Genomic DNA, 25,420 nt, shown 5'->3' on the forward strand with positions numbered 1-25,420 from the left:
TTTTGAAGCGTGAAGCTTGTTGTTAGCTTCACGCTTCAAAAATACGCAATTGCGTATTTTAACACAGAACAATTGCATAAAGCCAACCTGCGTTATGCCTGCTTATTTTTAAGACTGATTCATGCAGCAAATACGTCAAGTGGGTTTGTACCCTAAAACAACATTCATAGGAGATTTATTATGTTGTCTTATATTATGATTCTCCTTGCTGCCCATTTTGCTCTGACGAAATGAAAGTTGAACTCTTATCTAATGGGAAGATGCTCTTTGCTGCGGATAGCAACCAGAGAGATAAATCTTTGCTTATGTTCCCATTGCACATGTGCTCTGTGAGCTTGATCGTAGGGAAGATAACAAGTGACATGCAGCTTGCTCAGCTAATCAGAGAGAAGCAAGCTGTACTCTGCAAATGTCAATCAGGAGGTTGGCTTTACAGAGGGGGCCAGAGCTAGACAAGCCTCCTAACATAATGAAATTCTGTCATTTATTGTGACAAAACAGTGGGGATGCCAGCCATAGCAAGGACAGCACATATAATGTGTAGGTATTTCACTACAATACTTTCAGGAGGGGGATGGGGCTATAAAAAGTGACAGAAGCAGGCCAAAACTGTAACAGGAGCACATTACAAAGTTATATATGTTTATCATTGCAGTTGAATACTATAATTTTTTGACCCAAGTACACCTAACGCATGTACACATACCTGCGGGATGAAGACTTCTTCAGGGAAGACACCTGAGACACAAAAGTATAGCTTAGATTTCTTTGTGCTGTTTGTATTTTATCATTGAGTTCCAAGTAAGTCAACTGTTAAGGAGTCAAACTGTATATATTAGATACATTAGCGCCTGTGACCTGTGCGCAGTGCTGTGGTGGGCTTTCAGTGAGTTGCGGTCAGCATATTGGGGTCCTGTCCTAAAGCTTCCACTGATTCCAATCAAGAGCTTCAGAGAAAGACAACACGGGAAAAAAAAAACTAAACACAGTCATCAGATTTATCAATTTGCCTATAACAAAATCTGCCTGGTATTGCCCATCACTACCAGTTATAGCTCAGCTTTGATGTCTTAAGCACTGGTAAAATTAAAAATGTGATTGGTTGCTATAGGCAAAACCAGACCATTTAAGTTTTAGGAAGATTAATAAATATGGACCATTGCCTTTTTTTTGTACAGCTTCCTGTCTCCTATTGAACATAAATAGAATTTTTTTAGTCTGTTTTTATTTATGGAAAGTTGTTTATAATTAAAGTTACAGTTTAAGCCTTAAAATCTATGGAAATCTTGGGGGCTAAATGTTTTGAGGATGTATTACACGGCCCGATTTTCCGGGTGAAGCGTCAACCCTGCTCGCTTCCAGTGCTATTACGTGCACAGACAGCAAGCAGGAAGAAGCAGGAGAGGCCGTCTGAGCGATACTCAGATCATTTGGGCTGCCCAGTGGTCAGCAGTCAGCAGTGGTCTGCTGCCACCACTCCTATTACATGAAGTTGTGCACAGCATACCCTACTGACAATCATGATCTTTCAGAATGTTGAAGGACATTGTGCATGCCGGCTGCCGTTCTGGGAGCCCAATTAGCACAAATGTATTGATTGGTTCCCTTTAATACTGTACATCCCAGCTAATCAGTAGCACTGCATCATAAAAGGGATTCTGAAGCACATACAGTGGGGCCATTCACTACATTTAAGTCACTCAATGGGTACAGCAGAAAAAAAAAAACTTGCATGCATAGGAAGTGGTCTGAACTTAGGCACTAGGTGAGTATGTTCCAGCCATTACAGTGAATGCGTCACCTAGATTTTTTTCTTTAACAATTAGAGGTGAGCCATATATTGAAACATTTCCTTTTTTCCCTTTCTATTTTCTGATCTCTTTTTTTCATTTATAGTACACTATTATGGTGACAGCCATTTTATCTAAGCTGTTTTTATTATCATTTATTGATATGCTTTATCACAAGCCCCATGAATTTAGGCACAATGAACATATCCAGACTCCATCATTTTTTTATGAGTCAGGTTTGTAAGTATGCTTTGCCTGTGCAAAGGCCATTCAACAGGGGAGGGGAGCCTAAAGGCCCTATTCCACGGAACGATTATCGTCCGTATTCGGCCGATACGAACGATAATCATCCCGTGGAATAGAGTGCAACGATCAGCCAACATCATTCATGTCGGCTGATCATTGCAGTCGCTTGTTTTTCAACATGTTGAAAAACAAGCGACTGATATAGCAGCGATCTGCTGCTGTCGCTCCATTGAATAGGAGCGTCGGCAGCAGACGCTGCTATATCCTATGGGCTGCCCGGACGATCAGCGATCCCCCGGGCAGCCCCCCCCCCCCCCCCCCCCCGCAGCTCCCCGCCGCCCCTCCCGCACGCACCCGCTCGCTGCAGCTGCGATTAATAGCGGCGGCAGCGAGCGGGGAACGAGGAGCAAACGAGCGCTGAGAGCGCTCGTTTGCTCCTCTAACAACCTGTGTAATAGGGGCATAAGCTGCTATTGTCTTATTTTTACTGGTGTTAAATTTCAAAGACAGAACAAGAAGCATCACCTCAGTTTTAGGCTCTCAGTTTTATAGCAGGCTAGTTCACTGGCTAAAGTTTACAAGTTATTAAGCTAGAAAACAAACTCCAAACATGTCTTACCCCCAAATCTGAAGCAGACTCTGATGATGAATTTCCAAATTCGTAAACATCGATAGGTCTTCTATTTAAAGAAAAAAAAAAGACATATTTGTGATAACATATACGTGTGGGTGTGTGTGTGTTATTTTGAAAAATCTTAGCACAGGAAGTGTTCAGTCAGGCAGCAAGTTTCATATTTTTTTGCAGTCCGTTTTTTATACATCCATAGTTAGTTGGTTATGTACACAAAAACGTGGTCAACCATGTTTTTGTGTACGCTAAAAAAGGGGGAAAAAGCGGATCTGTTTTGATTTTTTTTATATAATGGAAGTCAATGGAAAAATTGATTGCACACAATTGCATCCGTTTTTTTCATAAAACATACATGTTAAATGGATTGGCTAAGGCTATGGAGCTCATCTTATGCAGTGAGATGGGGAGCACAGTGCTTAACCGCACGCTGCATATGGATCTTTCTAACAATCTGTGTGGGTCTTACACCCAGACCTGTCAGGAACAACTGAGGACCTTAATGGACAGGAATGGCTTATAACTGCTTCTGTCTTTTGCAGGTTACATAGCCCCTTGATATGTCAGCCACTGAATTTTCCACTATAACTTGGATCCAATGTGCAGTACAATTATTATTTTAACTACTATACAGGAAACCATAACACTGAAACTACTAAAGTAAAGGGAATAATAGTGGTTATCTCATGACAACACCACCTGTCAATGGATGTGATGTATAAAGCTATTCACATTGTGATGGCTATAAGACTGGGTATAGAGATCTTTAAAATGGCACGTTTTGGGGGGTGTTCTCGGCATGTGGAGGCAAGTACCTACCAAAGTGGTTCAAGGAAAGATAACTGATGAACTGGCAAAAGAATCATCAGTGCCACTAGTTTACAAATGAATGTATGAAGGGAAAGTTAGACTGCTTAGTTGGATGAGACAGAAAAGTTACTCTAGCGGAAATTGCTAGATAAAATATGGTAATGCTGGCTTTGATACAAAGTGGTCATAAACAGTGCATTGTTGCTGTGTACACAGTCAGAGTGACCATGGAGACTCCTGTCCACTGCTGGAAGCGCCTAACAATGAGCATGTAAGCATCAGAACTGGACCACAGAGCAATGGATGAAGGACAAGCGATTTAAGAAACTCTTAATAGGTTTTATTAGGCAAGAAGCCTCTTTCTGTATTTAAAAAGCTGTTTTGCAGCCTCCCCCCCTTACTTACCTATTCATCATCAGACAAAGTTGATTACATTACAGAGAAAGTGAAGATGGGTTTGCAGTATCCATTATAATCTATGAATGGGGACAAGGGGGAAGAGTGAGCAGGAAAAGGGGACAAATAGCCTGTGCAGTTGGGAGACTGTCGGGGCACACAAAACGCTGGAGGCACAGGTCAGGCTGCTCAGTTCTGGTCTGAGAACTTGGTGAGGTAAGACTGAGGGATGTTGTGGTTTGCAGGGCTGCCTTTTCTCCTCGCTGTGCTTACTAACCCCACCTTACCCCTCCATAGATCCTTATTGATACAGCAAACCTGCTACTTCTAAAAGTCTTCAAGCGGATTCCACCACGCGGCCTCCCCTTGAAGTTCCGCCTGTCCGATAGCCTCAATGATATTCCCCAACGAATTCCACAGCCCGCCCAAAGAACTGACATGCAAATATCATTGAGTCTATGGGATGGGTGGAACTTCAAGGGGAGGCCGCATGTATTGCGCAGTGTGAACACTGAAGGAAGTAAATTGAAGGAAGTAGTGTGATGCTCTGGGCAAAATTTTTCCGGGAAACTATGGATCCTGGCATTAAGGGTGTTGTCTAGTTTTTTTTTTTTTATGATTATTTCCTCTAATAAACTTGATCTGCCTAGCCCTCCTAAACGCTATTTGGCTTCTAATGAAATTCCGGTCAAGTTTTGAGGCCTCCCAGTCGCATGATGCAGTGGGACGCTGTACCTATCCTCTCTCTAGAGTGGGCAGGGCCATAATACGTAACTGAGACCAAATGGAAATGGTTCAAGAAAAATCAGAAAGAGTTCAAGGTATTGTCTCTGCAAAAAATGTTCGAGGCCTTTATGCAATAAGGCATTTTTGGATTCCAAAGAAGCCCCATCTCACAACTTAAAGGGCTTAAAAGGGTACTCAGACATTAGGTAACAAAAAACACCTTCTAACCTGCTGATAGTGCCCATTTATTTAAAATTATAAATACCCAAAAATGGTACAGCTGAAAAATAAATATAATATATCATTCTGCAATAAAAGTGTAGTAATGTATGAAACTTTACTTTTCTGCAGACTGCTGCTTTGGTGTCGGGGTCTTCTTTTCCATAGTAGGTAGTGAAACCTGAAAAGGAAAATTATTAGAGATGAGCGAAACGGGCTTCACTTAGCTTCGTATGAAGCAGAACAATCAGCTTTTGAATCCTGCTAAGAAAAACTTATAAACTTACTTTTACAGATTGGTGCGCCATATGGTAATGACCCCCAAGTAGTCATCTGGGCGGTGGGCTGTGGGAAGGTAGTCATGGTCCCCTGAGCGGTTTGTCGATGTCATCGCGCCCCTCTGGGATTGAGGGGCGTTACTCAAACTCCAGTGAAGCTGTGATGTCATCAAGAAGCGTGCCGTAGCGTATGGCAGCGCGCTGGCTTTCTTATCAAGCCGCCCACAGCACAGAATGGGACTTTCTGTACTGCGCATGTGCAGCGTAATGAGAACCCTCTGCATGACATCACAGTTTCACTGGAGTTTTAATAATGCCACCCACACCAAGAGGGGCGTTCTATTAAGAGAGACTGCAGTGCTTTATCCCTCAGTGCATAATATCTCATTTAGGTGAATCTATTCCCCAGGTACAGGAAAAACTAGATACACCTCTGCCTAACCCAACTTTTTAATATATCTCTAACCGACATCTTCTCTGAAAACAGGCAACCATCACACCCATTCTTAAATTGCCTTGCCTCGACCCATCCTCTTTGTCCAGCTACTATACTGTTCCATTTTTTCCACTGTCTTAAAACTTAAAGGGAATGTGTCACTTAAATTTTCTTTTACTGATTAGAGTCAGTTACTAAAACTTTTTCTTTTATTCTAATCTGTTTCTATTTTCTGACACGCTTTACAGCAAAAGCCATGGGCATAGACGACAACAGACTCTGTCCCCTTGAGATGAATGTGAAACATCATTGAGCGTACTCTGTGACCTTTGAAAAGGTCATTCCACAGGGAGCTGCTATTGTCTTGTACTGATGCTATCCATCTACTGGTGTCACATGTTGCTGTACAGATCACTTTACAGCACCCTGTAAGCACAACAGACACAACAAGATGTCTCGGCTTAGTTTTAGACCCAGTGGGGAGAATAAAAGCTGCAAGATGTCTGGATTATCCTGAAGTCTCAACACTCAGACCTGGACCGATCAAAACTTTTTACATGTCTCTATGTGAAGTGACACTTTATCATAAACATTTAAACAATAAGGGGCCTACTCCAGGGAGCGATAATCGGCCGATTATCGCTCCATGGAATAGAGAACGATCAGCTGATGATCGTTCATTTAGGTTCAGACCTAAAATCATCGTTCGCCACCAGCGCATCGCTACAGTGGAATAGCGGTGCGCGGCGGCGACCAAAGTTTTCTGCAACATCATACATTACCTGTCTGGGCTGCAGGTCTTCTTTCTCCCGGTCTTGCAGCAGCTTCGGAGCGGCCTGTCTGAACTGACAGACCGCTCAGCCAATCACTGGCCGCGGCAGTTCCGGCCAGCGGTCTGTCAGTTCAGACAGGCCGCTCCGAAGCTGCTGCGGCGCTGGACTGGGAGGAAGAAGGAGAAGACCTGCAGCCCGGACAGGTAATGTATGAAACAAGGGTTGCAAGGACATTGGTAAGGATGTCCCTCGCCTATCATCGGGGCCGTGGAATAGGCCCAGTAAACGCGCACCGATCTAGCAGATCGGCGCTCGTTTACATCGTGGATCAGGCCCTGCTCGGCACGTGGAATAGGACACATTCCCTTTAAACAACAAACTGTCTTCATGCAGTTTATTAATAAATAAAATAATATTACATTTGGAATGACTATAATTAACTAGTGCTTATAACACTATGAATGTATAACACCATACCTTGCCGGAAATCTCCGAAAGGTTGCTGCTGCCAGAATACTCTAGAAGCCTAGATATAAAAATTGCCATCAATCAAAAACAGACATCCAACAGTATGACGAAACATTCTTTCCAGTACATAGAGAAAAAAAACAGGTTTTTACATTTTGAAAGTACAATCATGTGGGATGAAAATGACACTAAAAATCTTGCAGATTTCAAGTGGAAAACCTGAAAAGGATCATAGTAGCAACAAAGTAGATGAAATTTCAATAAATTTCATCCACACATTGTGGCGTAGGTTCTGTAGAGACTTTTCCTGCAACTGAACAGCGATGTAGATTTTAAAATCAGATCATGTCATTTTACATTGCACATGTACTGCAGATTGTGGATCTTTCCTGCTTACATAAAATCTATAACAAATCTACAATGAAATTTCTTTTCTGCTTTAAAAATTCCTTAGTATTTCTACCGCATGCGAACAGATCTTTACAGTTAGCTCGCATACTACCAGTTTTATATGGTGTGTCGCCACTAGAGGGCAGACTAACATTACAGTAAATAAAAACAATCCTGATTGAGTACTTAAAAATACAGTGGTAACTCGGTTCTCGAACTTAATTGGTTCCGGAAACCAGTTTGAGAACCAAGCAGTTTAAAAACAGAGCAGTGTCTTCCCATAGGAAATAATGTAAATGTGATTAATTGGTTCCAGCTGCCACCAATAATTACCTACAATACTCATTTATTACACTGATAAGTGCTCAGTATAATCACTACAGTTCAGTACAGAACAGCACTATACTGTACAGGACATTAAACATAAGAAATGTTCATCAGAACCAGCAATTATAGTACAGTAGTCACCAACTCCTCGCCCATCCTTTACTGTATAGCGCCCCCCCCCCCCCATCCAAGCACTGTAATGTATGGGAGATGGTGGTGCACTGCCTGTACTACTACTGCACTGTATATGCACTCCAGCAGTCTTATACAGCACTGTACTGTATGTGAAGCCTCACCACTGCTTAACTCGCCAGGTACAACCCACCATCCACGCTCGCAAAAACGTTCGAAAAACGTTCGAAAACCGAGCAAAGTTCGAATTCCAAACACTACTTCTGGGTAAATTTTCATTCGAATACCAAGCAGTTCGAGTTCCAAAGCGTTCGAAAACCGAGGTATTACTGTACTTGGTTTCCCAGATGCTATTAATGTGAACTATCAAATCAAGTTCCATTGCACAGACAGGCAGTTTTTATGACAAAATCCAAATAACTCACCTAGGAGTATCAAGGGGAAATTGGGGGAACATCTGTCCATCATTGCTGTCTTTATCAGAATAATCTGCCACTGCATAGACAGCAAGAAAAAATAACTATAAATAATGCATAATACAACTAATATAAAGAGTATCATTATACAAACCTCTAAATTTATTTTGTTGCTTGCTTGACCTGGGTGTTCGCTGCTGTGATGCAGGACGCACTCCCTGAAAAATAGGGTTGGGAAGAAAAAAATATTGTAAACTGTAGGGAAATAGGTTGATAAGCTGAATGGCTTAAAAACTTTGTACAACTTCCTGAATTTTGATCACAAACCCCTTAGCAGCCTTCACATTTTAAAACCTATAGCAATGAGGAGGTCCTGCATTTCATATTTGTATACACACACAATAGATAAACACTTCTTGCAGTTTTTTTTAAGCAAACTTTACCAAACAATTGTTTACTGCTACAACAATACTGCACTCATTTTATATTGCAGTGTATAATGCCTGCAAACAGCCATTCTAGCAGTGCCTGCCTCTGGTATAAGGATACCAGACCGGAGATCTTTATTAGGCCTCTAGCTGTCAAGGCAACCTATCATTTACTTACGTGTCATATTGTCGCAGATGCATTAGGTCATGCTAAACCCATGACCACAGAAGCTACAGTCACATAACCAAAGGCTAGGTCTAGCCATTATACTAAAACAGGGGCCCACATTATGCCTTTTGCAATGTCAAAGCTTTGAGCACCTATTAGATTTGTAATTTACTTCTATTAAAAAATCTCACGTCTCCCGATACTTATCAGCTGCTATATGTCCTGCAGGAAATGTTTTATTTTCAGCCTGACGCAGTGCTCGCTGCTGACATCTCTGGCCGAGACAGGAACTGTCCAGAAAGAGAAAGGTTTTCTCTTTCCCTCCCATTGTTGAAAGTTCCTAGGTTACAAAGCACCACTCTGCTCTAACACCTTCATGTCAGCAATACGTATACGTTCCTGCTGCAGATGCCCTGTGCAGCAGGAACATATATAAACGATTTTTTTACGCTTAAGCCATTTACCGTGCGAGATCAGGAATTGGATAAATTAATAGTTCGGGCAATTACGCCTACGGCGATACCAAACATGTTTGTTTATTTATTTTTATTAACATAGGAAAAGGGGGGTGATTATGACTTTTTTTTATTAGGGGAGGGGGCTTTTTATTGATAATAACCCTTTTTTTTTTTCTTTTACACTTATACTAGAAGCCGCCCTGGGGGACTTCTAGTATAAGTGCACTGATCTCTCATTGACATCTATGCTGCATAGATATGCAGCATAGATCGATGAGTTAGGCACATTGATTGCTTCAGGCTGCTGCAGCCGGAAGCAATCGAGTGCCGAGCCGGGATCAGGGCCATTACGGCGCTGACCCCGGAAGGGGTAAGATGTGTGGATTAGACACCAGGGAACAACTGCATCAAGTAATCGGATGCAGCTGTCAACTTTGACAGCTGCATCCAATTACATTATTAGCGGGCACAGCGATTGGACCAAGCCCGCTAATAGCCGCGGTCCCGGGCTGCGAGCGGAACCCAGGACTGCGGCTGTCCAGAGCGCGGCCCCGCTCTGAACACATGGAGGCAGCCCTGGACGTACGGGTACGTCCAGGGTCGCCTAAGGGTTAAGAAAGTCAGTGACAGGTTAGGCAAGTCAGTGAATGATCGGAACCCCCGCAGCATGGTCCAAATCACTTGTACCGACAGGCGGGGGTAAGGCACTTACCTGTTGGATGGACGATCTGTAGATAGAGTCTGCTCTCAGACAGGCTCTATGCACAGAACACTGATAATACTGATCTATGCTATGTAATGTAATGATTGCATGTTTAACTGTGAAATAAACGCGTAAAAAGTATAATAAAAAAACTTTTTAAAAGTATTAAAAAAAAACCTTATAAACTCCCCTCCCAATAAAAGTTCAAAATACCTCCTTGCCCATTATAAATATAAAATATGTAAAAAAATAAAATAATTTTTTTCTGTTACACCAAAATAATACTAATAAATACTAGATACCAAGGCACCAAAAAGGACACCCTAACCAGCACTGTAGGTGGAAAAATAAAAGCGCTATGACTCTTAGAAGATGAGGAGGAACATTGCATTAATTTGACCGGGACATCCAAGCACCAATGACGTGAAAACAGTGGCCTAGCTGTTGTATACATAGCTATAATGTAGATGTATAGAGATAAAGTAAGTGTGTGTATATATATATATATATATATATATATATATATATATATATATATATATATGGGAAGGAGGCCGGGCCCGCCTCCTGTGCTCTACCCCAGCTCCTTTGAATATCCGTTTGGCAGGAAAATTTACGGCAACCAGGCAGCGAAAAAGATAGATGCTCCACACCAGCGTAGTCTACATGTCAGCGCCGGTATGTATATTGCAAAATTAGAGGTCTGATGGTACATCCTCTTAAACTCTAGCATTCTCACAAATATATACAGTACATGATGAATGTGTGTAGGACATGGAGCAGGCTCAGAAGCTGTGCCCCCTTGATACGTAATATGTGCCAGCTGTATATTACAGCCAAAACTAATTTACCCCTACGGGTATGATCACACAAGTTGACTTGATAGCGGATCTCACAATGTCCATATTGCAGAAAATCCACAGCAATACTAGTCTATAGCCCTGAATTCTCACAGCAGATTTTAATTTCACTGCAAAAAATAGGATTAGCCCATACCGGTAAGCCGGTTTCTTTGAACCTTCACGACGGCACCATAGGAGGATAGGTTGTACCCTAGGGACAGGAAAAAGCATGAGAGGTTAAAAGCCCCTCCCCTTCCTCCCAACACCAGTGCCTTTATAACAGTCAGTTAGCAGCACATGAGTATCATATAATCATACAATACTAGGGAGGGATATTGGTGACATCGTGAAGGTTCGAAGAAACCGGCTTACCGGTAAGGACTAATCCTATTTTCTCTCCTCACCTTCACAAGGGCACCATATGAGCAATACCAACCATTACTCTTAGGGGGGACCACAGCCTGAAGGACCTTCCTGCCGAAGGTCAGGTCTTCACTTGACTGAAGTAGTAGTCAATAGTGTCTTGTAAATGTGTGGGGAGATGACTAAGTCGCTGCCCTGCAAATCTGTTCCAGGGAGGCAGAAGCCCTTTCTGCCCATGAGGTGGAGAATGCTCTCATAGAGTGGGCTCTGATGTTAATCTGAGAAGGAAGATCTTGAGCTTTGTAAGCTTCCGTTATAGCACTCCTTATCCACCTGGCCATGGTACTCTTTGCTACTTTTTTGCCTTTATTTCTGCCCTGAAACTGTATGAATAGATTTTGATCTATTCTCCAAGGAGCTGTAGTCTCGATATACTGGAGGACTGCTCTTCTTACATCCAAAGTATGGAATTTCTCTTCAAGTTCATTCTTAGGGTCTGGACAGAATGAAGGCAGGATGATGTCCTGAGACTTATGAAATTCTGTAACCACCTTTGGAAGGAATGAAGGGTCTGTTTTTAAGACTATGCGATCCTCTGAGATTGTACAGTAAGGTTTACGAATGGTGAGGGCCTGAATTTCACTCACCCTTCGTGCAGAGCAGATGGCGACTAGAAACACTGCCTTGTAAGAGAGAAGTCTAGTATAGAGTTCAGATATGGGCTCAAAGGTAGTGGTGGTTAAGCCCTCTAGGACCACATATTTGGTTCAGCCCTCTAGGACCACATATTTGGTTCAGCAGGGAAAGGTGGTGGAGTCTCGCACCATGAGGAAAATACCTTTCAGACCTTTAAATAGATGGAAGCTGTTACCTTTTTCCTGCTTTTCATGAGCGTTGATATCACATTTTCTGACCTCTACTCCTTAGCATTGACCGCTCAGGATCCATGCAGAGAGGTGTAGTTTTGCTGGATCTGGATGGAGAATCTGACCCTAAAATAGAATGTCTGTTAGTTGGGGAAGAAGAACTGGGTCTTCTAGCGCCAATGTCTTGAGGAGACCGAACCAACTCCTTTTTGGCCAGTACGGGACTATGTGAATGACCTTTGTTCTTTGGTCCCTGACCTTTTGGAGCACCCTGGGGATCAGAGGTATTGGTGGGAATGCATAGGCTAGCTTTACATCCCAGTTTTGAGTCTATTGCTGTAGGATGATCTGCTGGATCCAAGGAGTAAAAGTTTTTCAATTTGCTGTTCTTTTGTGTGGCAAACAAGTCTATCTCTGGGTTTCCCAGCGATCCACTAGTTGAAGAAAAACTTGGTCCTTTAGACACCCTTCTCCTAGGTGGATTTTGTTGCAGCTGAGAAAATCCGCTTGGGTGTTCTGTTACCTTCAGATGTGTTGCTGATAGGGATAGAAGATGTGACTTTACCCAGGAGAAAATCTGTTGGGAGACAGACCACAGACGGTTGTGTTTTGCGCTCCCTTGGTGTCTCAGGTGAGCTACTGGGGTGATGTTGTCCAACAGAACGTGAACATGGACCCCGTCTAAGATGTTCTGAGACGCCAGTAAGGAATTTTGAACTGCTCTCAGTTCTCTGAGGTTTGAGGAGTCTCTTATATTGTCTGGGCTCCAGACTCCCTGAAAGGAGTAAGTCCTTGTCTGGGCTCCCCAACCTGTCTGACTTGCATATGTTTTTAGTATCTCCTTGAGGTGAGGATTCCATTGTACTCCCTTCTCGAGGTTGCTTCGATCCAGCCACCAGCGAAGAGACAGTTTCAACTTTTGAGTGAGAGGGATTTTTCTGTCCAGACCTGAAGGTCTTTTGTTCCATATTTTTAAGATTTGAGCCTGTAGGACTCGAGAACGGGCCTGACTCAATGGAACCATTGGGATGCAAGAGGTCATCAACCCCAGCACTGACATGGCTTTGGCTTCTCTTACAGATGATAGAGAGCGGTTTTTGAATTTCCTGACTTTTGAGAGGAGTTTTATTATTTTTTCCTCTGGGAGAAAGGACATTTGAAGACTCGAGTCCAAGAGGATTCCCAAGAAGACTTTCCTGGGAGATGGAACTAAGTCTGATTTGTTTTCGTTGATGATCCAACCAAGAGTAGACAGTAGGTTGCGGGTTGTTAGTAGTTCCTGGAGTACTTTTGTCTGAGAGCTTGCTACTATCAGGAGGTCGTCCAGGTAAGCCACTATATTTATCACCTGTAGGTGGAGAAAGGACACAACCTCTGACATTACGTTGGTAAAGATCCTTGGGGCAGATGACATCCCGAACGGGAGGGCCCTAAACTGAAAATGGCAAGTCTTCTTGTTTATTTGTATTGCGAATCTCAGAAATTTTTTAGAATGTTGATGAATTGGGACATGATAGTATGCCTCTTGGAGGTCTATAGAGGCCATCCAAGCGTTTGACGCTATCAGAGTCGTCGTGGATTTTATCGACTCCATCTTGAATTTTATATACTTTACAAACTGGTACTGGAGAGATGACTTCCATGCGATTTAACTTCAGTACACTCTCTACAAGTTCTGATTGTAGAGGACCCGAAGACTGCCGAGAGATGGTGAATAGAGATGAGCAAACCAGGTTCGGGTTCGAGTCCATCCGAACGGCATTTGATTAGCGGTGGCTGCTAAAGTTGGATAAAGCTCTAAGGTTGTCTGGAAAACATGAATACAGCCAATGACTATATCCATGTTTTCCACATAGCCTTAGGGCTTTATCCAACTTCAGCAGCCATCACTAATCAAATGCCGAAAGTTCGGGTTCGGATGGACTCGAGCATGCTTGAGGTTCGCTCATCTCTAATGGTGAACCTTCGTGGGGCAGGAATTCTATCTGATATCCTTCTTTAAAGATATCTATTACCCAAGTGTGCGCATGAGGAAGGAGGAGCTTGTATCCTCCGAAACGTCTGCAAGGACGACGTATGTGAGCGTCCGGATGTGAGACACATCAGCTGTGAGCTTACTACTTGGTGTTCGCCGTATCTAGTGAAAAATAAAAAGAATTTTGCAGTCAAGTGGACTCCGTGAGTATATTGTGCTCCATACTGCTGGAGTGCATTGGGTTGCAATACCCGAAGAGTACAGCGACCTGGTGAGAGAACCTTTGTCCTTCACATGTTTCGTATATATTGACTGATTTACCGGACTGGTGGTGTCCGGAGGTGTGGAGGGTGCTCATAAGCATTTTTAAGTGCGTTACTACTTTAATGAATAACTCACTGTTACCGCGGTAGCAGTCTTTTCAGACGTGGAGGGATCCATCGTTGAAGTCAGAGACAATCCGATCAACTCCTGCCGGCACTTAAATGTAATTGCACGGCCTCGGAAGCGACAGTGCAACTTCCGATGCGCGTGGCGTCTGATGTCCCTTCCGGCGCGAGGACCGCGGACCGGAAGTGCGTCACTCCGTTGGGCATCGAACTCGCGGCCTACTTCCTGACATGGAGCCTCGGCCCATAGTGCCGGTAGCCGCCCGAACTTACCCCCGGCAATGGGGTTCCTGCGCCATGCATCTGGAGACGGTGTGAGGTTCCGAAGAACGATGGGACCGCTCCTGCCCTAAGGCCTGCTGCTGACCACATGGGGAGGAAAGAAGCCGAGGTCCCAATCGACCCCTGCCGCATAAAAAAAAGTTAGTCATAGTAGAGGGGAATCTGTCCTTGCCTTCACACAGATCCCCTTCCCTCTCGATCCTGCCCTAGTGGGACAGGAAAAAGCACTCTCGTGCTTTTTCCTGTCCCTAGGGTACAACCCATCCCCCTATGGTGCCGTCGTGAACGTGAGGAGAGAAATGGCAGATTTCTTTAACTACTTCCATGCCGTGCAAGTAAAAATAAAGACACCATGCCTACCTGCTCCTGTTCCTCTGGTGCTCTCCGTCTGTTTCTTTGGGTCATAGCTCACTGAGAGCCATTCAGCCCAACACTGGCTGTGGCGGTACTGTGCAGTGATTGGCTGAGCAGCCGTAAGCAAGTTAGGACCCAGGAAGCAGACAGGAGCGTGTCGGAGGAACGGGGGTGGCTAAGAATGTTGTCTTTTTTATTTTTACCGTCTCAACATGGAAGTAATTAACCGGAATTAAGTAAATAAGCGGCAGCTCAGACTCCTCATTTTTATCAGGACCTACTCAGACTCCCAACTCCAGATCTGGCTCAGCAGCTTCAGTGTAATGTTCTATGAACCATGGGCGACTTCTGAGGGAATAAGGAAAGATGTAAAGCTGCTTCTCCTGTGTGTCCGCAGTGATTGCAGCTAGTCTCAAGCCATCATATCCTGAACTACTCAGAACTAGACTAGATGGAGCAGGTGGTCTTTTCCTGCTGAGAATCTTCTATGTTTCTAACTAATATTCACCATACACAAAGAAACACTGCTAACAATGCCAGATCCCTGTGATATAGAAACTGGAAGGCTGCCTTAAGGAGACTGGACCTTTTATACATGATAAGGCATAACAAAAATGACAGTAGTTATACTGACTGGGCAAGCTGAAAATAATTCCTTTTTTTCTTTCAAATTTTCTCTACAAATAATTTATTTTTTAACATTTTATGGTAAAATGAAGGATATTAACCCCTTAAAGGGGTAATGCGGCGGTAAACAATTATTCACAGAATAACACACATTACAAAGTTATACAACTTTGTAATGTATGTTATGTCTCTGAATGACCCCCTTCCCCGTGTCCCACCACCCCCACCCGTGTACCCGGAAGTGTGGTGCGCTATACCAACCTGTCACGTGCCGACTCGTCTCCGATCTTCAGTCTGCGATGTCGTCTTCGGACGGCCCGGCCGAATCCCTCCGAGTGTCCTGAGTGCCGGCCGCCCTCTGCCGCGTCATCGGCTGTTCAGCCGCGATTGGCTGAGCATAAATGTGCACACTTCCGGGTACACGGGTGGGGGTGGTGGGACACGGGGAAGGGGGCCATTCACAGACATAATATACATTACAAGGTTGTATAACTTTGTAATGTGTGTTATTCTGTGAATAATTGTTTACCGCCGCACTACCCCTTTAACCCTTAGGCGACCCTGCGCCTACATGTGTTCAGAGCGCGGCCGCCATGTGGCCCCGCTCTGAACACATGTAGGCGCAGGGTCGCCTAAGGGTTAAAGTGTCACTGTCATTAATTTTTTAATTTTATTTTTTTGCAGAAATCAGTATCAAATGAACCGCCGCGGTCCCAGGTGCCGCTCTTAGCCCGGGGCGGCAGCTATTAGCAGGCACGGTCCGATCGCCGTGCCCCCTAATAAAGTAATCGGATGCAGCTGTCAAAGTTGACAGCTGCATCCGATTACTTGATGCAGCAGTTCCCTGGTGTCTAGTGGGGTGTATCGCTCCTCCTATCTATGCAGCATAGATCTCAATGAGAGATCAGAGTACTTATACTAGAAGCCACCCAGGGGGGCTTCTAGTATAAGTGTAAAAGTAAAAAAAAAAAACGTTGATAAAAAGCCCCATTCCCCTAATAACAGTTTAAATCACCCCCCTTTTCCCATGTTATAAATAAAAATAAATAAACAAACATGTTTGGTATCGCCGCGTGTGTAATCGAACAAATTATTAATTTATCCCATTCCTGATCTCGCACGGTAAACAGCGTAAGCGCAAAAAAATCCCAAAGTGCAAAATTGCGCATTTTTGGTTGCATCAAATCCAGAAAAATTGTAATAAAAAGCGATCAAAAACTTGCATATGCGCAATCAAGGTACTGATAGAAAGAACACATCATGGCAAAAAAAAAGGACACCTAACACAGCCCCATAGACCCTAGGATAAAAGCGTTACAAGCCTGGGAATAGAGCGATTTTAAGGAACATAAATTTGTTAACAATGGTTTTAATTTTTTACAGGCCATCAGATAAAAGTTATACATGTTACATATCGTTGTAATCGTAACGACTTGAGGAACATATATAACAAGTCAGTTTTACCTCAGGGCGAACGGCGTAAAAAAAAAAAAATAATTAATAAAAGAAATGGGTTTTTGTTCTTTTTTTTCAATTTCACCACACATTGAATTTTTTTCTGATTTCGCAATGTCCTTTATAAAAAATTCAGCCTGTCATTGCAAAGTACAATAAGTGGCGCAAAAAACAAGGCTCATGTGGGTTGCTAGGTGAAAAAATGCAAGTGCTATGGCCTTTTAAGCACAAGGAGGGAAAAACGAAAACGCAAAAATTGAAATTGGCCCGGTCCTCTAAGGGTTAAGCTCCTTTCACTGACTGATCGGGACCCCGGCAGGTCTCGATCACTTGTACCAGCAGGCAGGGGTAAGCCACTTACCTCCGTCCTGTCGGATGGGTGATCTGTGCATAGAGTCTGCTCTCAGGCAGACTATGTACAGATCTATGCTATGCTATGGCATAGCATAGATCAGTATATGAAATCTAATGATTGCATGTTAAACAGTAAAAATAAAAGTGTAGAAAAACTTAAATGTAATAAAAAAGAAAAAGTTTTTAAAAGTTTTCAAAAACCCCTTATAACCTCTCCCCCCCCCCCCAAATAAGTTTAAAATACCTCCTTGCTAGAGATGAGCGAACCTCGAGCATGCTCGAGTCTATCCGAACCCGAGCGTTCAGCATTTGATTAGCGGTGGCTGTTGAAGTTGGATAAAGCCCTAAGGCTATGTAGAAAACATGGATATAGTCATTGGCTGTATCCATGTTTTCCAGACAACCTTAGAGCTTTATCCAACTTCAGCAGCCATCGCTGCCGAACGATCGGGTTCGTTCATCTCGAGGTTCGTTCATCTCTACTCCTTGCCCATTATAAAAATATGTAAAATAAATAAATCAAACATTTTATATTGTAGCATGCAGAATTGTCTGATTTGACAGCATAAAAGGGGAAGTAAAAAACAAAAAAAGAGGATTGCTTATTTTTTTAAATTATATATCTTAGAGAAATTAAAAAAAGCGATCAAAAATTCTCTTTTACACCAATATGATACTAATAAATATAGAGATAAAAAAAAAAAAATGACACCCCACAGAGCCCTGTTGGTAGAAAAATAAAAGTGCTATGGCTCTTAGAAGGCAAGGAGGAACATTGCATTAATTTAGCCTGGACATCCAGGCATCAATGAACTCGGTCATGAAGGGGTTGAAGAGTAAAATGAAAACTGCTGCGTTGTTAAATGGAATCGGTCACTACCTTAAATGAGAGCAGCATAAACTAGTGACAGAAATGCTGAACAGATCGGTATATTACTCACAACATTCTGTTCAGCCGTTCTCCTAATATGCAGAACAAAATTGTTGCCACACCCCGCCCTCCAGCTGCTGATTGAGAGGTGACTTCCTATACACAGCATGTATAGATAACTGCAAATCCGCAACTGGTGGGCGGAGCTTTCTGCATGTCATGAATATCGAGGACTACCGAGCTCACACATATATAATGGAGAGGACTACTTATTGTCCATGTTATTCGGGATATTTTCCAATTTAAGTAATACATCATTCTGTTCAGCTTCATTATTCCTACTTCATGCTACATTTAGATAGGAAAGCATAAACCTACTGACAGAGTCTATGCACTGTGTATGTGCACTAGTGATGCATGATGCACTGGCTATTTAACTGTGTACATGCCGCTGTCAAAACTAAAAGCAGCATTTAACCCCTCCTGAGCTGCTTCATATGCAGCAAGGGTCAGCTACTATGTGTAAGAGACCCCCGCTGGCAGAAGTCATTTAACCCTTTTTACCATTTAGCAAAAGGTAGAGAATAAAATAGTTTTTTGCTGTAGTCCAGTAACAGAGGACAATGATGGGCTCAAGGGCTGGGAAGAGCTAATTTAATGAGCTTTTCAATGTGCAGAAATGCAATTATAAATGCTGCATTTGCAAAAGGGGCATCAAGCACAAATTTTGGACTGCAGCTTTTATTCACTATACAAAACTTAAAGTGTCACTTTCACCATAAAAAAATTTTGACATCAAAAGTTTTGATCGGTCTGGACCTGAGTGTTTAGACCTATATAGATCACAAGAACAAACCGGGAGAGGACTGTGACTTACATTAGGAGCCTGACTGATCACATTACAGAGCCAGGAGACAGTGCTTGTTCTTACAGTCAGAACGGGACTGAACATTCAGACCCGGACCGATCAAAACTTTTCACATGTGAAAAGTTTTCATGATGACACTGACAATTAAACACCTTTTCCATCTTCGCACACACAGCCCAAACATATATTAATATAAGAGGCACTTACTGTTGGTGAAGACTGATCCATACCACTCGTTGACTGGGCCCCATTCTGTCGGCCACCATTAGCAGTTTTTGCTAATAAAACAGAAATAAGAGGGAGTGCTCAGATGTCTCACAGTAAAGCAGCATAATAGAGATGACAGGTTAATTTAAAGGCAGCTGTCAAGAATAAGAGACAAAAGGTACCCATACACCTTATACAATTACCAGCGAGTTTGGACAACTGATAAAAGGAGAGGTCTGGGCACAGCTGGGAGGAAGTGGCTGAACATAACATGCACTTCTCTCCCTAGGTCCGCTGTCCTTTGCTCTGATTCCTGGTCCCCGGCCGCTGACTGGTTCAGTGGGCCTGACACGTCACGCTTTAGGAGCACTGGGGGCATTTCTCGCACCACAGAGCACCCCCCCAGCCTGCCCACCACCTCCTTCAGTAACCCTTCCCTATACATATTTATGTATGCATAATCAGGCCAGTCAGGAAGACAGCCCGAGGGGGTGCTCTGTGGTGTGGGAAATGCCCCCAGTGCTTTTTGGACGGCCAAAGAGGGACACTTGTGGTTCACGCTAGGAACATTGTACAGACATTTCTTTTTAATTCAAGGATGCAGCCACACACTGATGCATTCAGTTACATTGATATCTGCAGCAGATCCTGTATGTGTGACTGCATCCTTAGGTCACATTCACACATCAGTAACCCTGTCTGTAATTACGGACCTACAACTGCAGACAGGATTACAGATGTGTCTCAGTTACCATCAGCTTTTGCAGGACCCACTGTCACATACTGTATACATATACTGTAGGTGACATGGACGCACAACGGCTTCATCGTTTTGTTGCGTAACGGATCACGTCTCCAAAGCGGAACTGTAACACCTACAGATGTGTGTATGGAGCCATATGATCTGCATGTGTGACATGATGTGTGACAGGGGTCATAATGTCACATAATTTATGTGAATATAACTATTTTTAGGATTCAGCTTGCACCACATGATAGAATAATATGCAAGGTCTATTACACAGTAAGAAACCAGACACTTTCTAGAGCAACATTGAAGGTTTATTAATGCAGATCTAATTCCTAGGTCAAAAAGAGGGACATGTATGGGGCAAAGAGGGACATGGGTCAAAAGTAGGGACTGTCCCTCCAAAAGAGGGACAACTTGGGATATATGCATAATCCAGGCCAGGGGGTGAAAGGGCATATAATCCAGCCCAGGGGGTGAAAGGGCATATAATCCGGGCCAGGGGGTGAAAGGGCATATAATCCAGGCCAGGGGGTGAAAGGGCATATAATCCAGCCCAGGGGGTGAAAGGGCATATAATCCGGGCCAGGGGGTGAAAGGGCATATAATCCAGGCCAGGGGGTGAAAGGGCATATAATCCAGCCCAGGGGGTGAAAGGGCATATAATCCAGCCCAGGGGGTGAAAGGGCATATAATCCAGCCCAGGGGGTGAAAGGGCATATAATCCAGCCCAGGGGGTGAAAGGGCATACAATCCAGCCCAGGGGGTGAAAGGGCATATAATCCAGCCCAGGGGGTGAAAGGGCATATAATCCAGCCCAGGGGGTGAAAGGGCATATAATCCGGGCCAGGGGGTGAAAGGGCATATAATCCAGCCCAGGGGGTGAAAGGGCATATAATCCAGCCCAGGGGGTGAAAGGGCATATAATCCAGCCCAGGGGGTGAAAGGGCATACAATCCAGCCCAGGGGGTGAAAGGGCATATAATCCAGGCCAGGGGTGTTACTAGAATGCAGAGGGGCATTACAGGACTAGGCCCTGCCGCCGGAATAAACGTTTTTTTCCTCAAATAACATCCCCTTAAAATTAAATAGTAGGTGTCGCCCCCCAGTAATTAGATGACCCCGCCCCCATAAAACTTGCCTACACGTGTCCTCATTATTGCGGCAGCACTAATGGCGCGCATCCCTCTCCTCCGTCTTCTGTCGCACACAAATCCCGCGCTGGAGTTCCCGGCCGCCCGTCAGCTCTGTGCAACTGACGGATTACTGGCCGGTGGGCGGGACTTCCGGCGCTGTGCCTGAGGAGGGCCGTGCACGCTGGCAGAGCTACAGTAACGGGGCAGCCTATTGGAGGGTTTTTCCTCCTTCTCCAGTACAGTGGGCGGCCGTGGCCTCCTCAAACCGCCAGTGCGGAGCGACAGCTGAACAATCACACTGTAAAGTTTCCCCGTGTACCTCCAAGCCCATGATAGCAGACAGGGTCTCACAGTCATGGCGGACCCTGATCCGGTGCTTACCACCAGCAGCTGCAGTGCGCCGGCTCTGCGGCCGCGGGCTATCACTAAGAGCCATTATTTGCATGTCATGTGCATGTCTCTGGCATCTCCTGTAATGTGCTTTCTGGGACATGATGATAGCAGGGGATCTGTGGAATAACTCCCGGGTTTCCTTTATAAATATACATCAGCAATGTGATTTTCTCCCATCCATCCACTACTAAGCTCCAGAATGAAGCAGCTCAATACAGCGACTTCTTTGCTATGGCTCTTCTATAGTATTCCACACACATTCTAACCCAATGCCTTTAATATCAATACAAATCTGAAAATCAGAGGGTTGTATGAGATCTCCAGTAACACTAAAGGTGTCTGAGCACCATTTACATCCTGTTTATTCAGAATTTCTGCATTAAGGGTACATTCACACACTTATGCAGCAAAATCCTCTGCGATACTCTTGGTGTCATTGCCTGTGGCTCTACATTCTTGAATTACTTAAAGGGGTAGTGCACCAAAAAAAATTTTCTTTCAAATCAACTGCTGCCATGAAGTGCCAGAGATTTGTAATTTACTTCTGTTAAAAAATCTCAAGCCTTCCAGTACTTATCAGCTGCTGTATGCCCAACAGGAAGTTGTATTATTTCCAGTCTGGACAGCAGGAGAGGTTTTCTATGAGGATTTGCTCCTGTTTTGGACAGTTCCTGACATGGACAGAGGAGGCCACAGAGAGCACTGTGTCAGACAGGAAAGAAAACACCACTTCCTGCTGGACACACAGCAGCTGATAAGTACTGGAAGACTTGAGATTTTTTAATAGAAGTGAATTACAAATCTCTGGCACTTTATGGCACCAGTTGATTTGAAAGAAATTTTTTTTTTGGTGGACTACCCCTTTAACCCACCAGCTGCGGGGCTAATACATTATCTGCGCACGCTCCTGCCTGCTTCTCCGGCATCAGTGGCTGTGGTGGGGCAGCACACTGATTGGCTGAACGGGACATCAGTGACCAGAAATCCACAGGATCGGACAGGAAATGTAGTAGCCCGGCAGCTGGTGGGTTAAAGGGGTATTCTCCTTAAACATAACTTTTCATATCTAGCTGCCCATAGTGAGACTAACAATTTGTTTCATACTTATTATTTATTCAATCTCCTTCCCTCAGCTCTGAGCTGCTGCTTTCTGTGGAAGACACAAAGAACTGTGTTTGAGCTTTTTTTCTCTGTCTCCCCCTCCCTCCCTTCTGAGATACCTGATGTAAACAAGTCTCTGACAGGCTTTATCTGCAACGGTGGGGGGGGGGGGGGGGCAAAGTTGAGAGAAAAGCTCACCCACAGTTTTTCTTTTTCTTCAGAAGAAAAGCAGCATCTCGCAACGGGGGAAGGAGACTGAATAGATAACAACAAGTATGGTAGGAATTGTTAGTCTCACTATGGGCAGCACCTCATGAAAAGTTATGTTTGAATGGAACACCCCTCTAAGTGGGCAGCAAAATAAAAATCCGCTGCAAGTATTTAGAGCCATAGGCAATTACACTACAGAGTATTGCAGCGGATTTCGCTGCATAACTCGCAGCACGAAATCCGCTGCAAACTCTGTAGGTGTAAACTTACCCTAAAGGGAACCTGTCCACACCCCCCCCCCCCCCCCGCGACGGGGTGACAGGCTCCCGACCCCCCGCTACAGCCCCCTATACTCACCTGATCCCGCTTCTGGATCCGGTCGGGTGACTGAGATCTCAGCCGCTGCAGCTTGGCGCGCGCGCTGAGAGATGAGTCCAACGCTTATAGAGAATGACTGGTGAGTCCAGCGCTCCGTCATTCTCTATGAGCGTTGGACTCATCTCTCAGCGCGCGCGCCAGCTGCAGCGGCTGATATTTCAGTGACCCAACTGGACCCAGAAGCGGGACCCGGCGGGATCAGGTGAGTATAGGGGGGGTGACAGGTTCCCTTTAAAGTAACAGACTGTTTTCCTTCCACACGCAAGTGCAACACCAACCCTATACACCATAAATACATTGTGCTTACCATCACTTGCTCCAGTGGAAGATGCCGCATCTACTTGAATTGTTCTTTCACAGTTTCCTTGCTAAATATCAGAAAAACTGTAAATACATGTATTCCCAAAAAAATAACATGTAGTGTGAAATTATCTAATGATCTTTTAAGGACTGGCTTTTAAGACTGCACACCTGTAATTGTGGTTTACTAAATAAAATATGTAAAAACATGAAATCTTGCTATGTTTTTTAACATGGAAAAGGGGTACCTTTCTCACCTTCCTGACCCTCACAGTTCCCTTGTGTGTAATGTCTAATTAAAAAAAATATAAACAGATTATGCCACACTTTCTTCCTAGTAAACAAATAGGACCTTGGTGGCTATATGTCAACAGAGATACAAAAAAAAATGCATACTGAGAGATAGTGTAGGGTGCATCAAACAATTTAATTATGGGTCCTGTAAAATTGGAAGCCAAGATGCCAGTTCAAAAACTACTAAGTTTAAAAAAAAAAAAAGTCTTCGGTAATGTGTTCCAAGCCTCACAAGCACTTATTCATATGTAAAGATCCAGAAAGCCTAAAGGAGAAGTCCGGCAGAAATTTTTATTAAAGTATTGTATTGCCCCTCAAGAGTTATACAAATCACCAATATACACTTATGGGAAATGCTTGTGTGGTGATGAAAGTAGTATTGAAGTTTTGCCACTAGATGTCGCTGTATTAGATATGTGTGTTCAGAAGCTGTACAGCTTAAGTGTATAAAGGGTTATTGTTTCTTTATATGTCACATGGATCTGCGGACCAATAGGAATCTGTTCTTCTCTCCTATCAGCTCTCTACTTCCTTTATTGCACTCTTCACCCACTCACAGGTTGTCAGCAGGGAACCCTCAGCATTCTGGTCTGGAGCTTGTGTCACCCCCTAGGACAGTCCAGCCAAATCTAGTGGGCATAAGGTGGTGTTAAGACTAACAAAAGGTCAATATAGGGGCACAAGTGTTCTTTTTCTTCTAAGTATTCTTCTAACTCATCCTCCAACATCCCGGCAGGGCACAGTACTACTTGGGTTGAGACTCTCACGACATCCTCATCTTTGCTACTCTGCTTCTATGTATCACTTAGCACGCTACTCAGTTGGCACGACTGTATCCTACACTGCATTCCTATCACAGATTCGGTTGCTGTATTGTCAAGTATTTGTCTACAAGTGTTATCAAGTGTATTATCTAGTGCTTTATCAAGGGAACTATCAAGTGTAAATTATCTTATCCATGCACAGCTGTATGTCTTGAAACAAGGCTTATTTATGGTTAAAGGGGTAGTCCACCCAAAAATTTTTTCTTTCAAATCAATTGGTGCCATAAAGTGCCAGAGATTTGTAATTCACTTCTATTAAAAAATCTTAAGTCTTCCAGTACTTATCAGCTGCTGTGTGTCCAGCAGGAAGTGGTGTTTTCTTTCCAGTCTGACACAGTGCTCTCTGCTGCCACCTCTGTCCATGTCAGGAACTGTCCAGAGTAGCAGCAAATGCCCATAGACAACCCCTCCTGCTCTCTAGACTGGAAATAATACAACTTCCTGTTGGGCATACAGCAGCTGAAAAGTAGTGGAAGGCTTGAGATTTTTTAATAGAAGTAAATTACAAATCTCTGGCACTTCGTGGCAGCAGTTGATTTGAAAGAAATTTTTTTTTGGTGGACTACCCCTTTAAGAAACTCTGTGATTCTTCGCCTTACACCAACACAGCATGCACCACAACCTTGGGACACTTCCCCTTTCTGTGGGTGGCAGATCCAATAGTCTAGGAGGGTCACTACACCGCTCTGGCTACCCGTGATAACTCTAACCCAAGGGACCCCGTAGCAACCCGGCAAGACACTGACCACAGGGGGAAAAGGTACAACTGGCTTTGTAAAATAAAAGCAGG

General features: G+C 43.8%; 1 protein-coding gene across 7 annotated transcripts in view; it reads right to left on the minus strand.

Moving 5' to 3' along the window:
- Positions 1-25,420, minus strand: part of SYCP2L (synaptonemal complex protein 2 like) — a 209,361-nt gene that overhangs the window by 82,851 nt on the left and 101,090 nt on the right. For all 7 annotated transcript variants that reach the window (XM_069958020.1, XM_069958018.1, XM_069958016.1 and 4 more), the window contains 8 exons: positions 23,520-23,580; positions 19,247-19,317; positions 8,190-8,253; positions 8,045-8,114; positions 6,780-6,828; positions 4,938-4,996; positions 2,656-2,716; positions 707-738 (listed from right to left, as the gene is read on the minus strand). In XM_069958020.1, coding sequence (XP_069814121.1) covers positions 707-738; positions 2,656-2,716; positions 4,938-4,996; positions 6,780-6,828; positions 8,045-8,114; positions 8,190-8,253; positions 19,247-19,317; positions 23,520-23,580 — 467 coding nt within the window. The remainder of the gene's footprint in view (positions 1-706; positions 739-2,655; positions 2,717-4,937; positions 4,997-6,779; positions 6,829-8,044; positions 8,115-8,189; positions 8,254-19,246; positions 19,318-23,519; positions 23,581-25,420) is intronic.

The sequence above is a fragment of the Dendropsophus ebraccatus genome, chromosome 2, assembly GCF_027789765.1.
Source record: "Dendropsophus ebraccatus isolate aDenEbr1 chromosome 2, aDenEbr1.pat, whole genome shotgun sequence".
Taxonomy (NCBI): domain Eukaryota; kingdom Metazoa; phylum Chordata; class Amphibia; order Anura; family Hylidae; genus Dendropsophus; species Dendropsophus ebraccatus.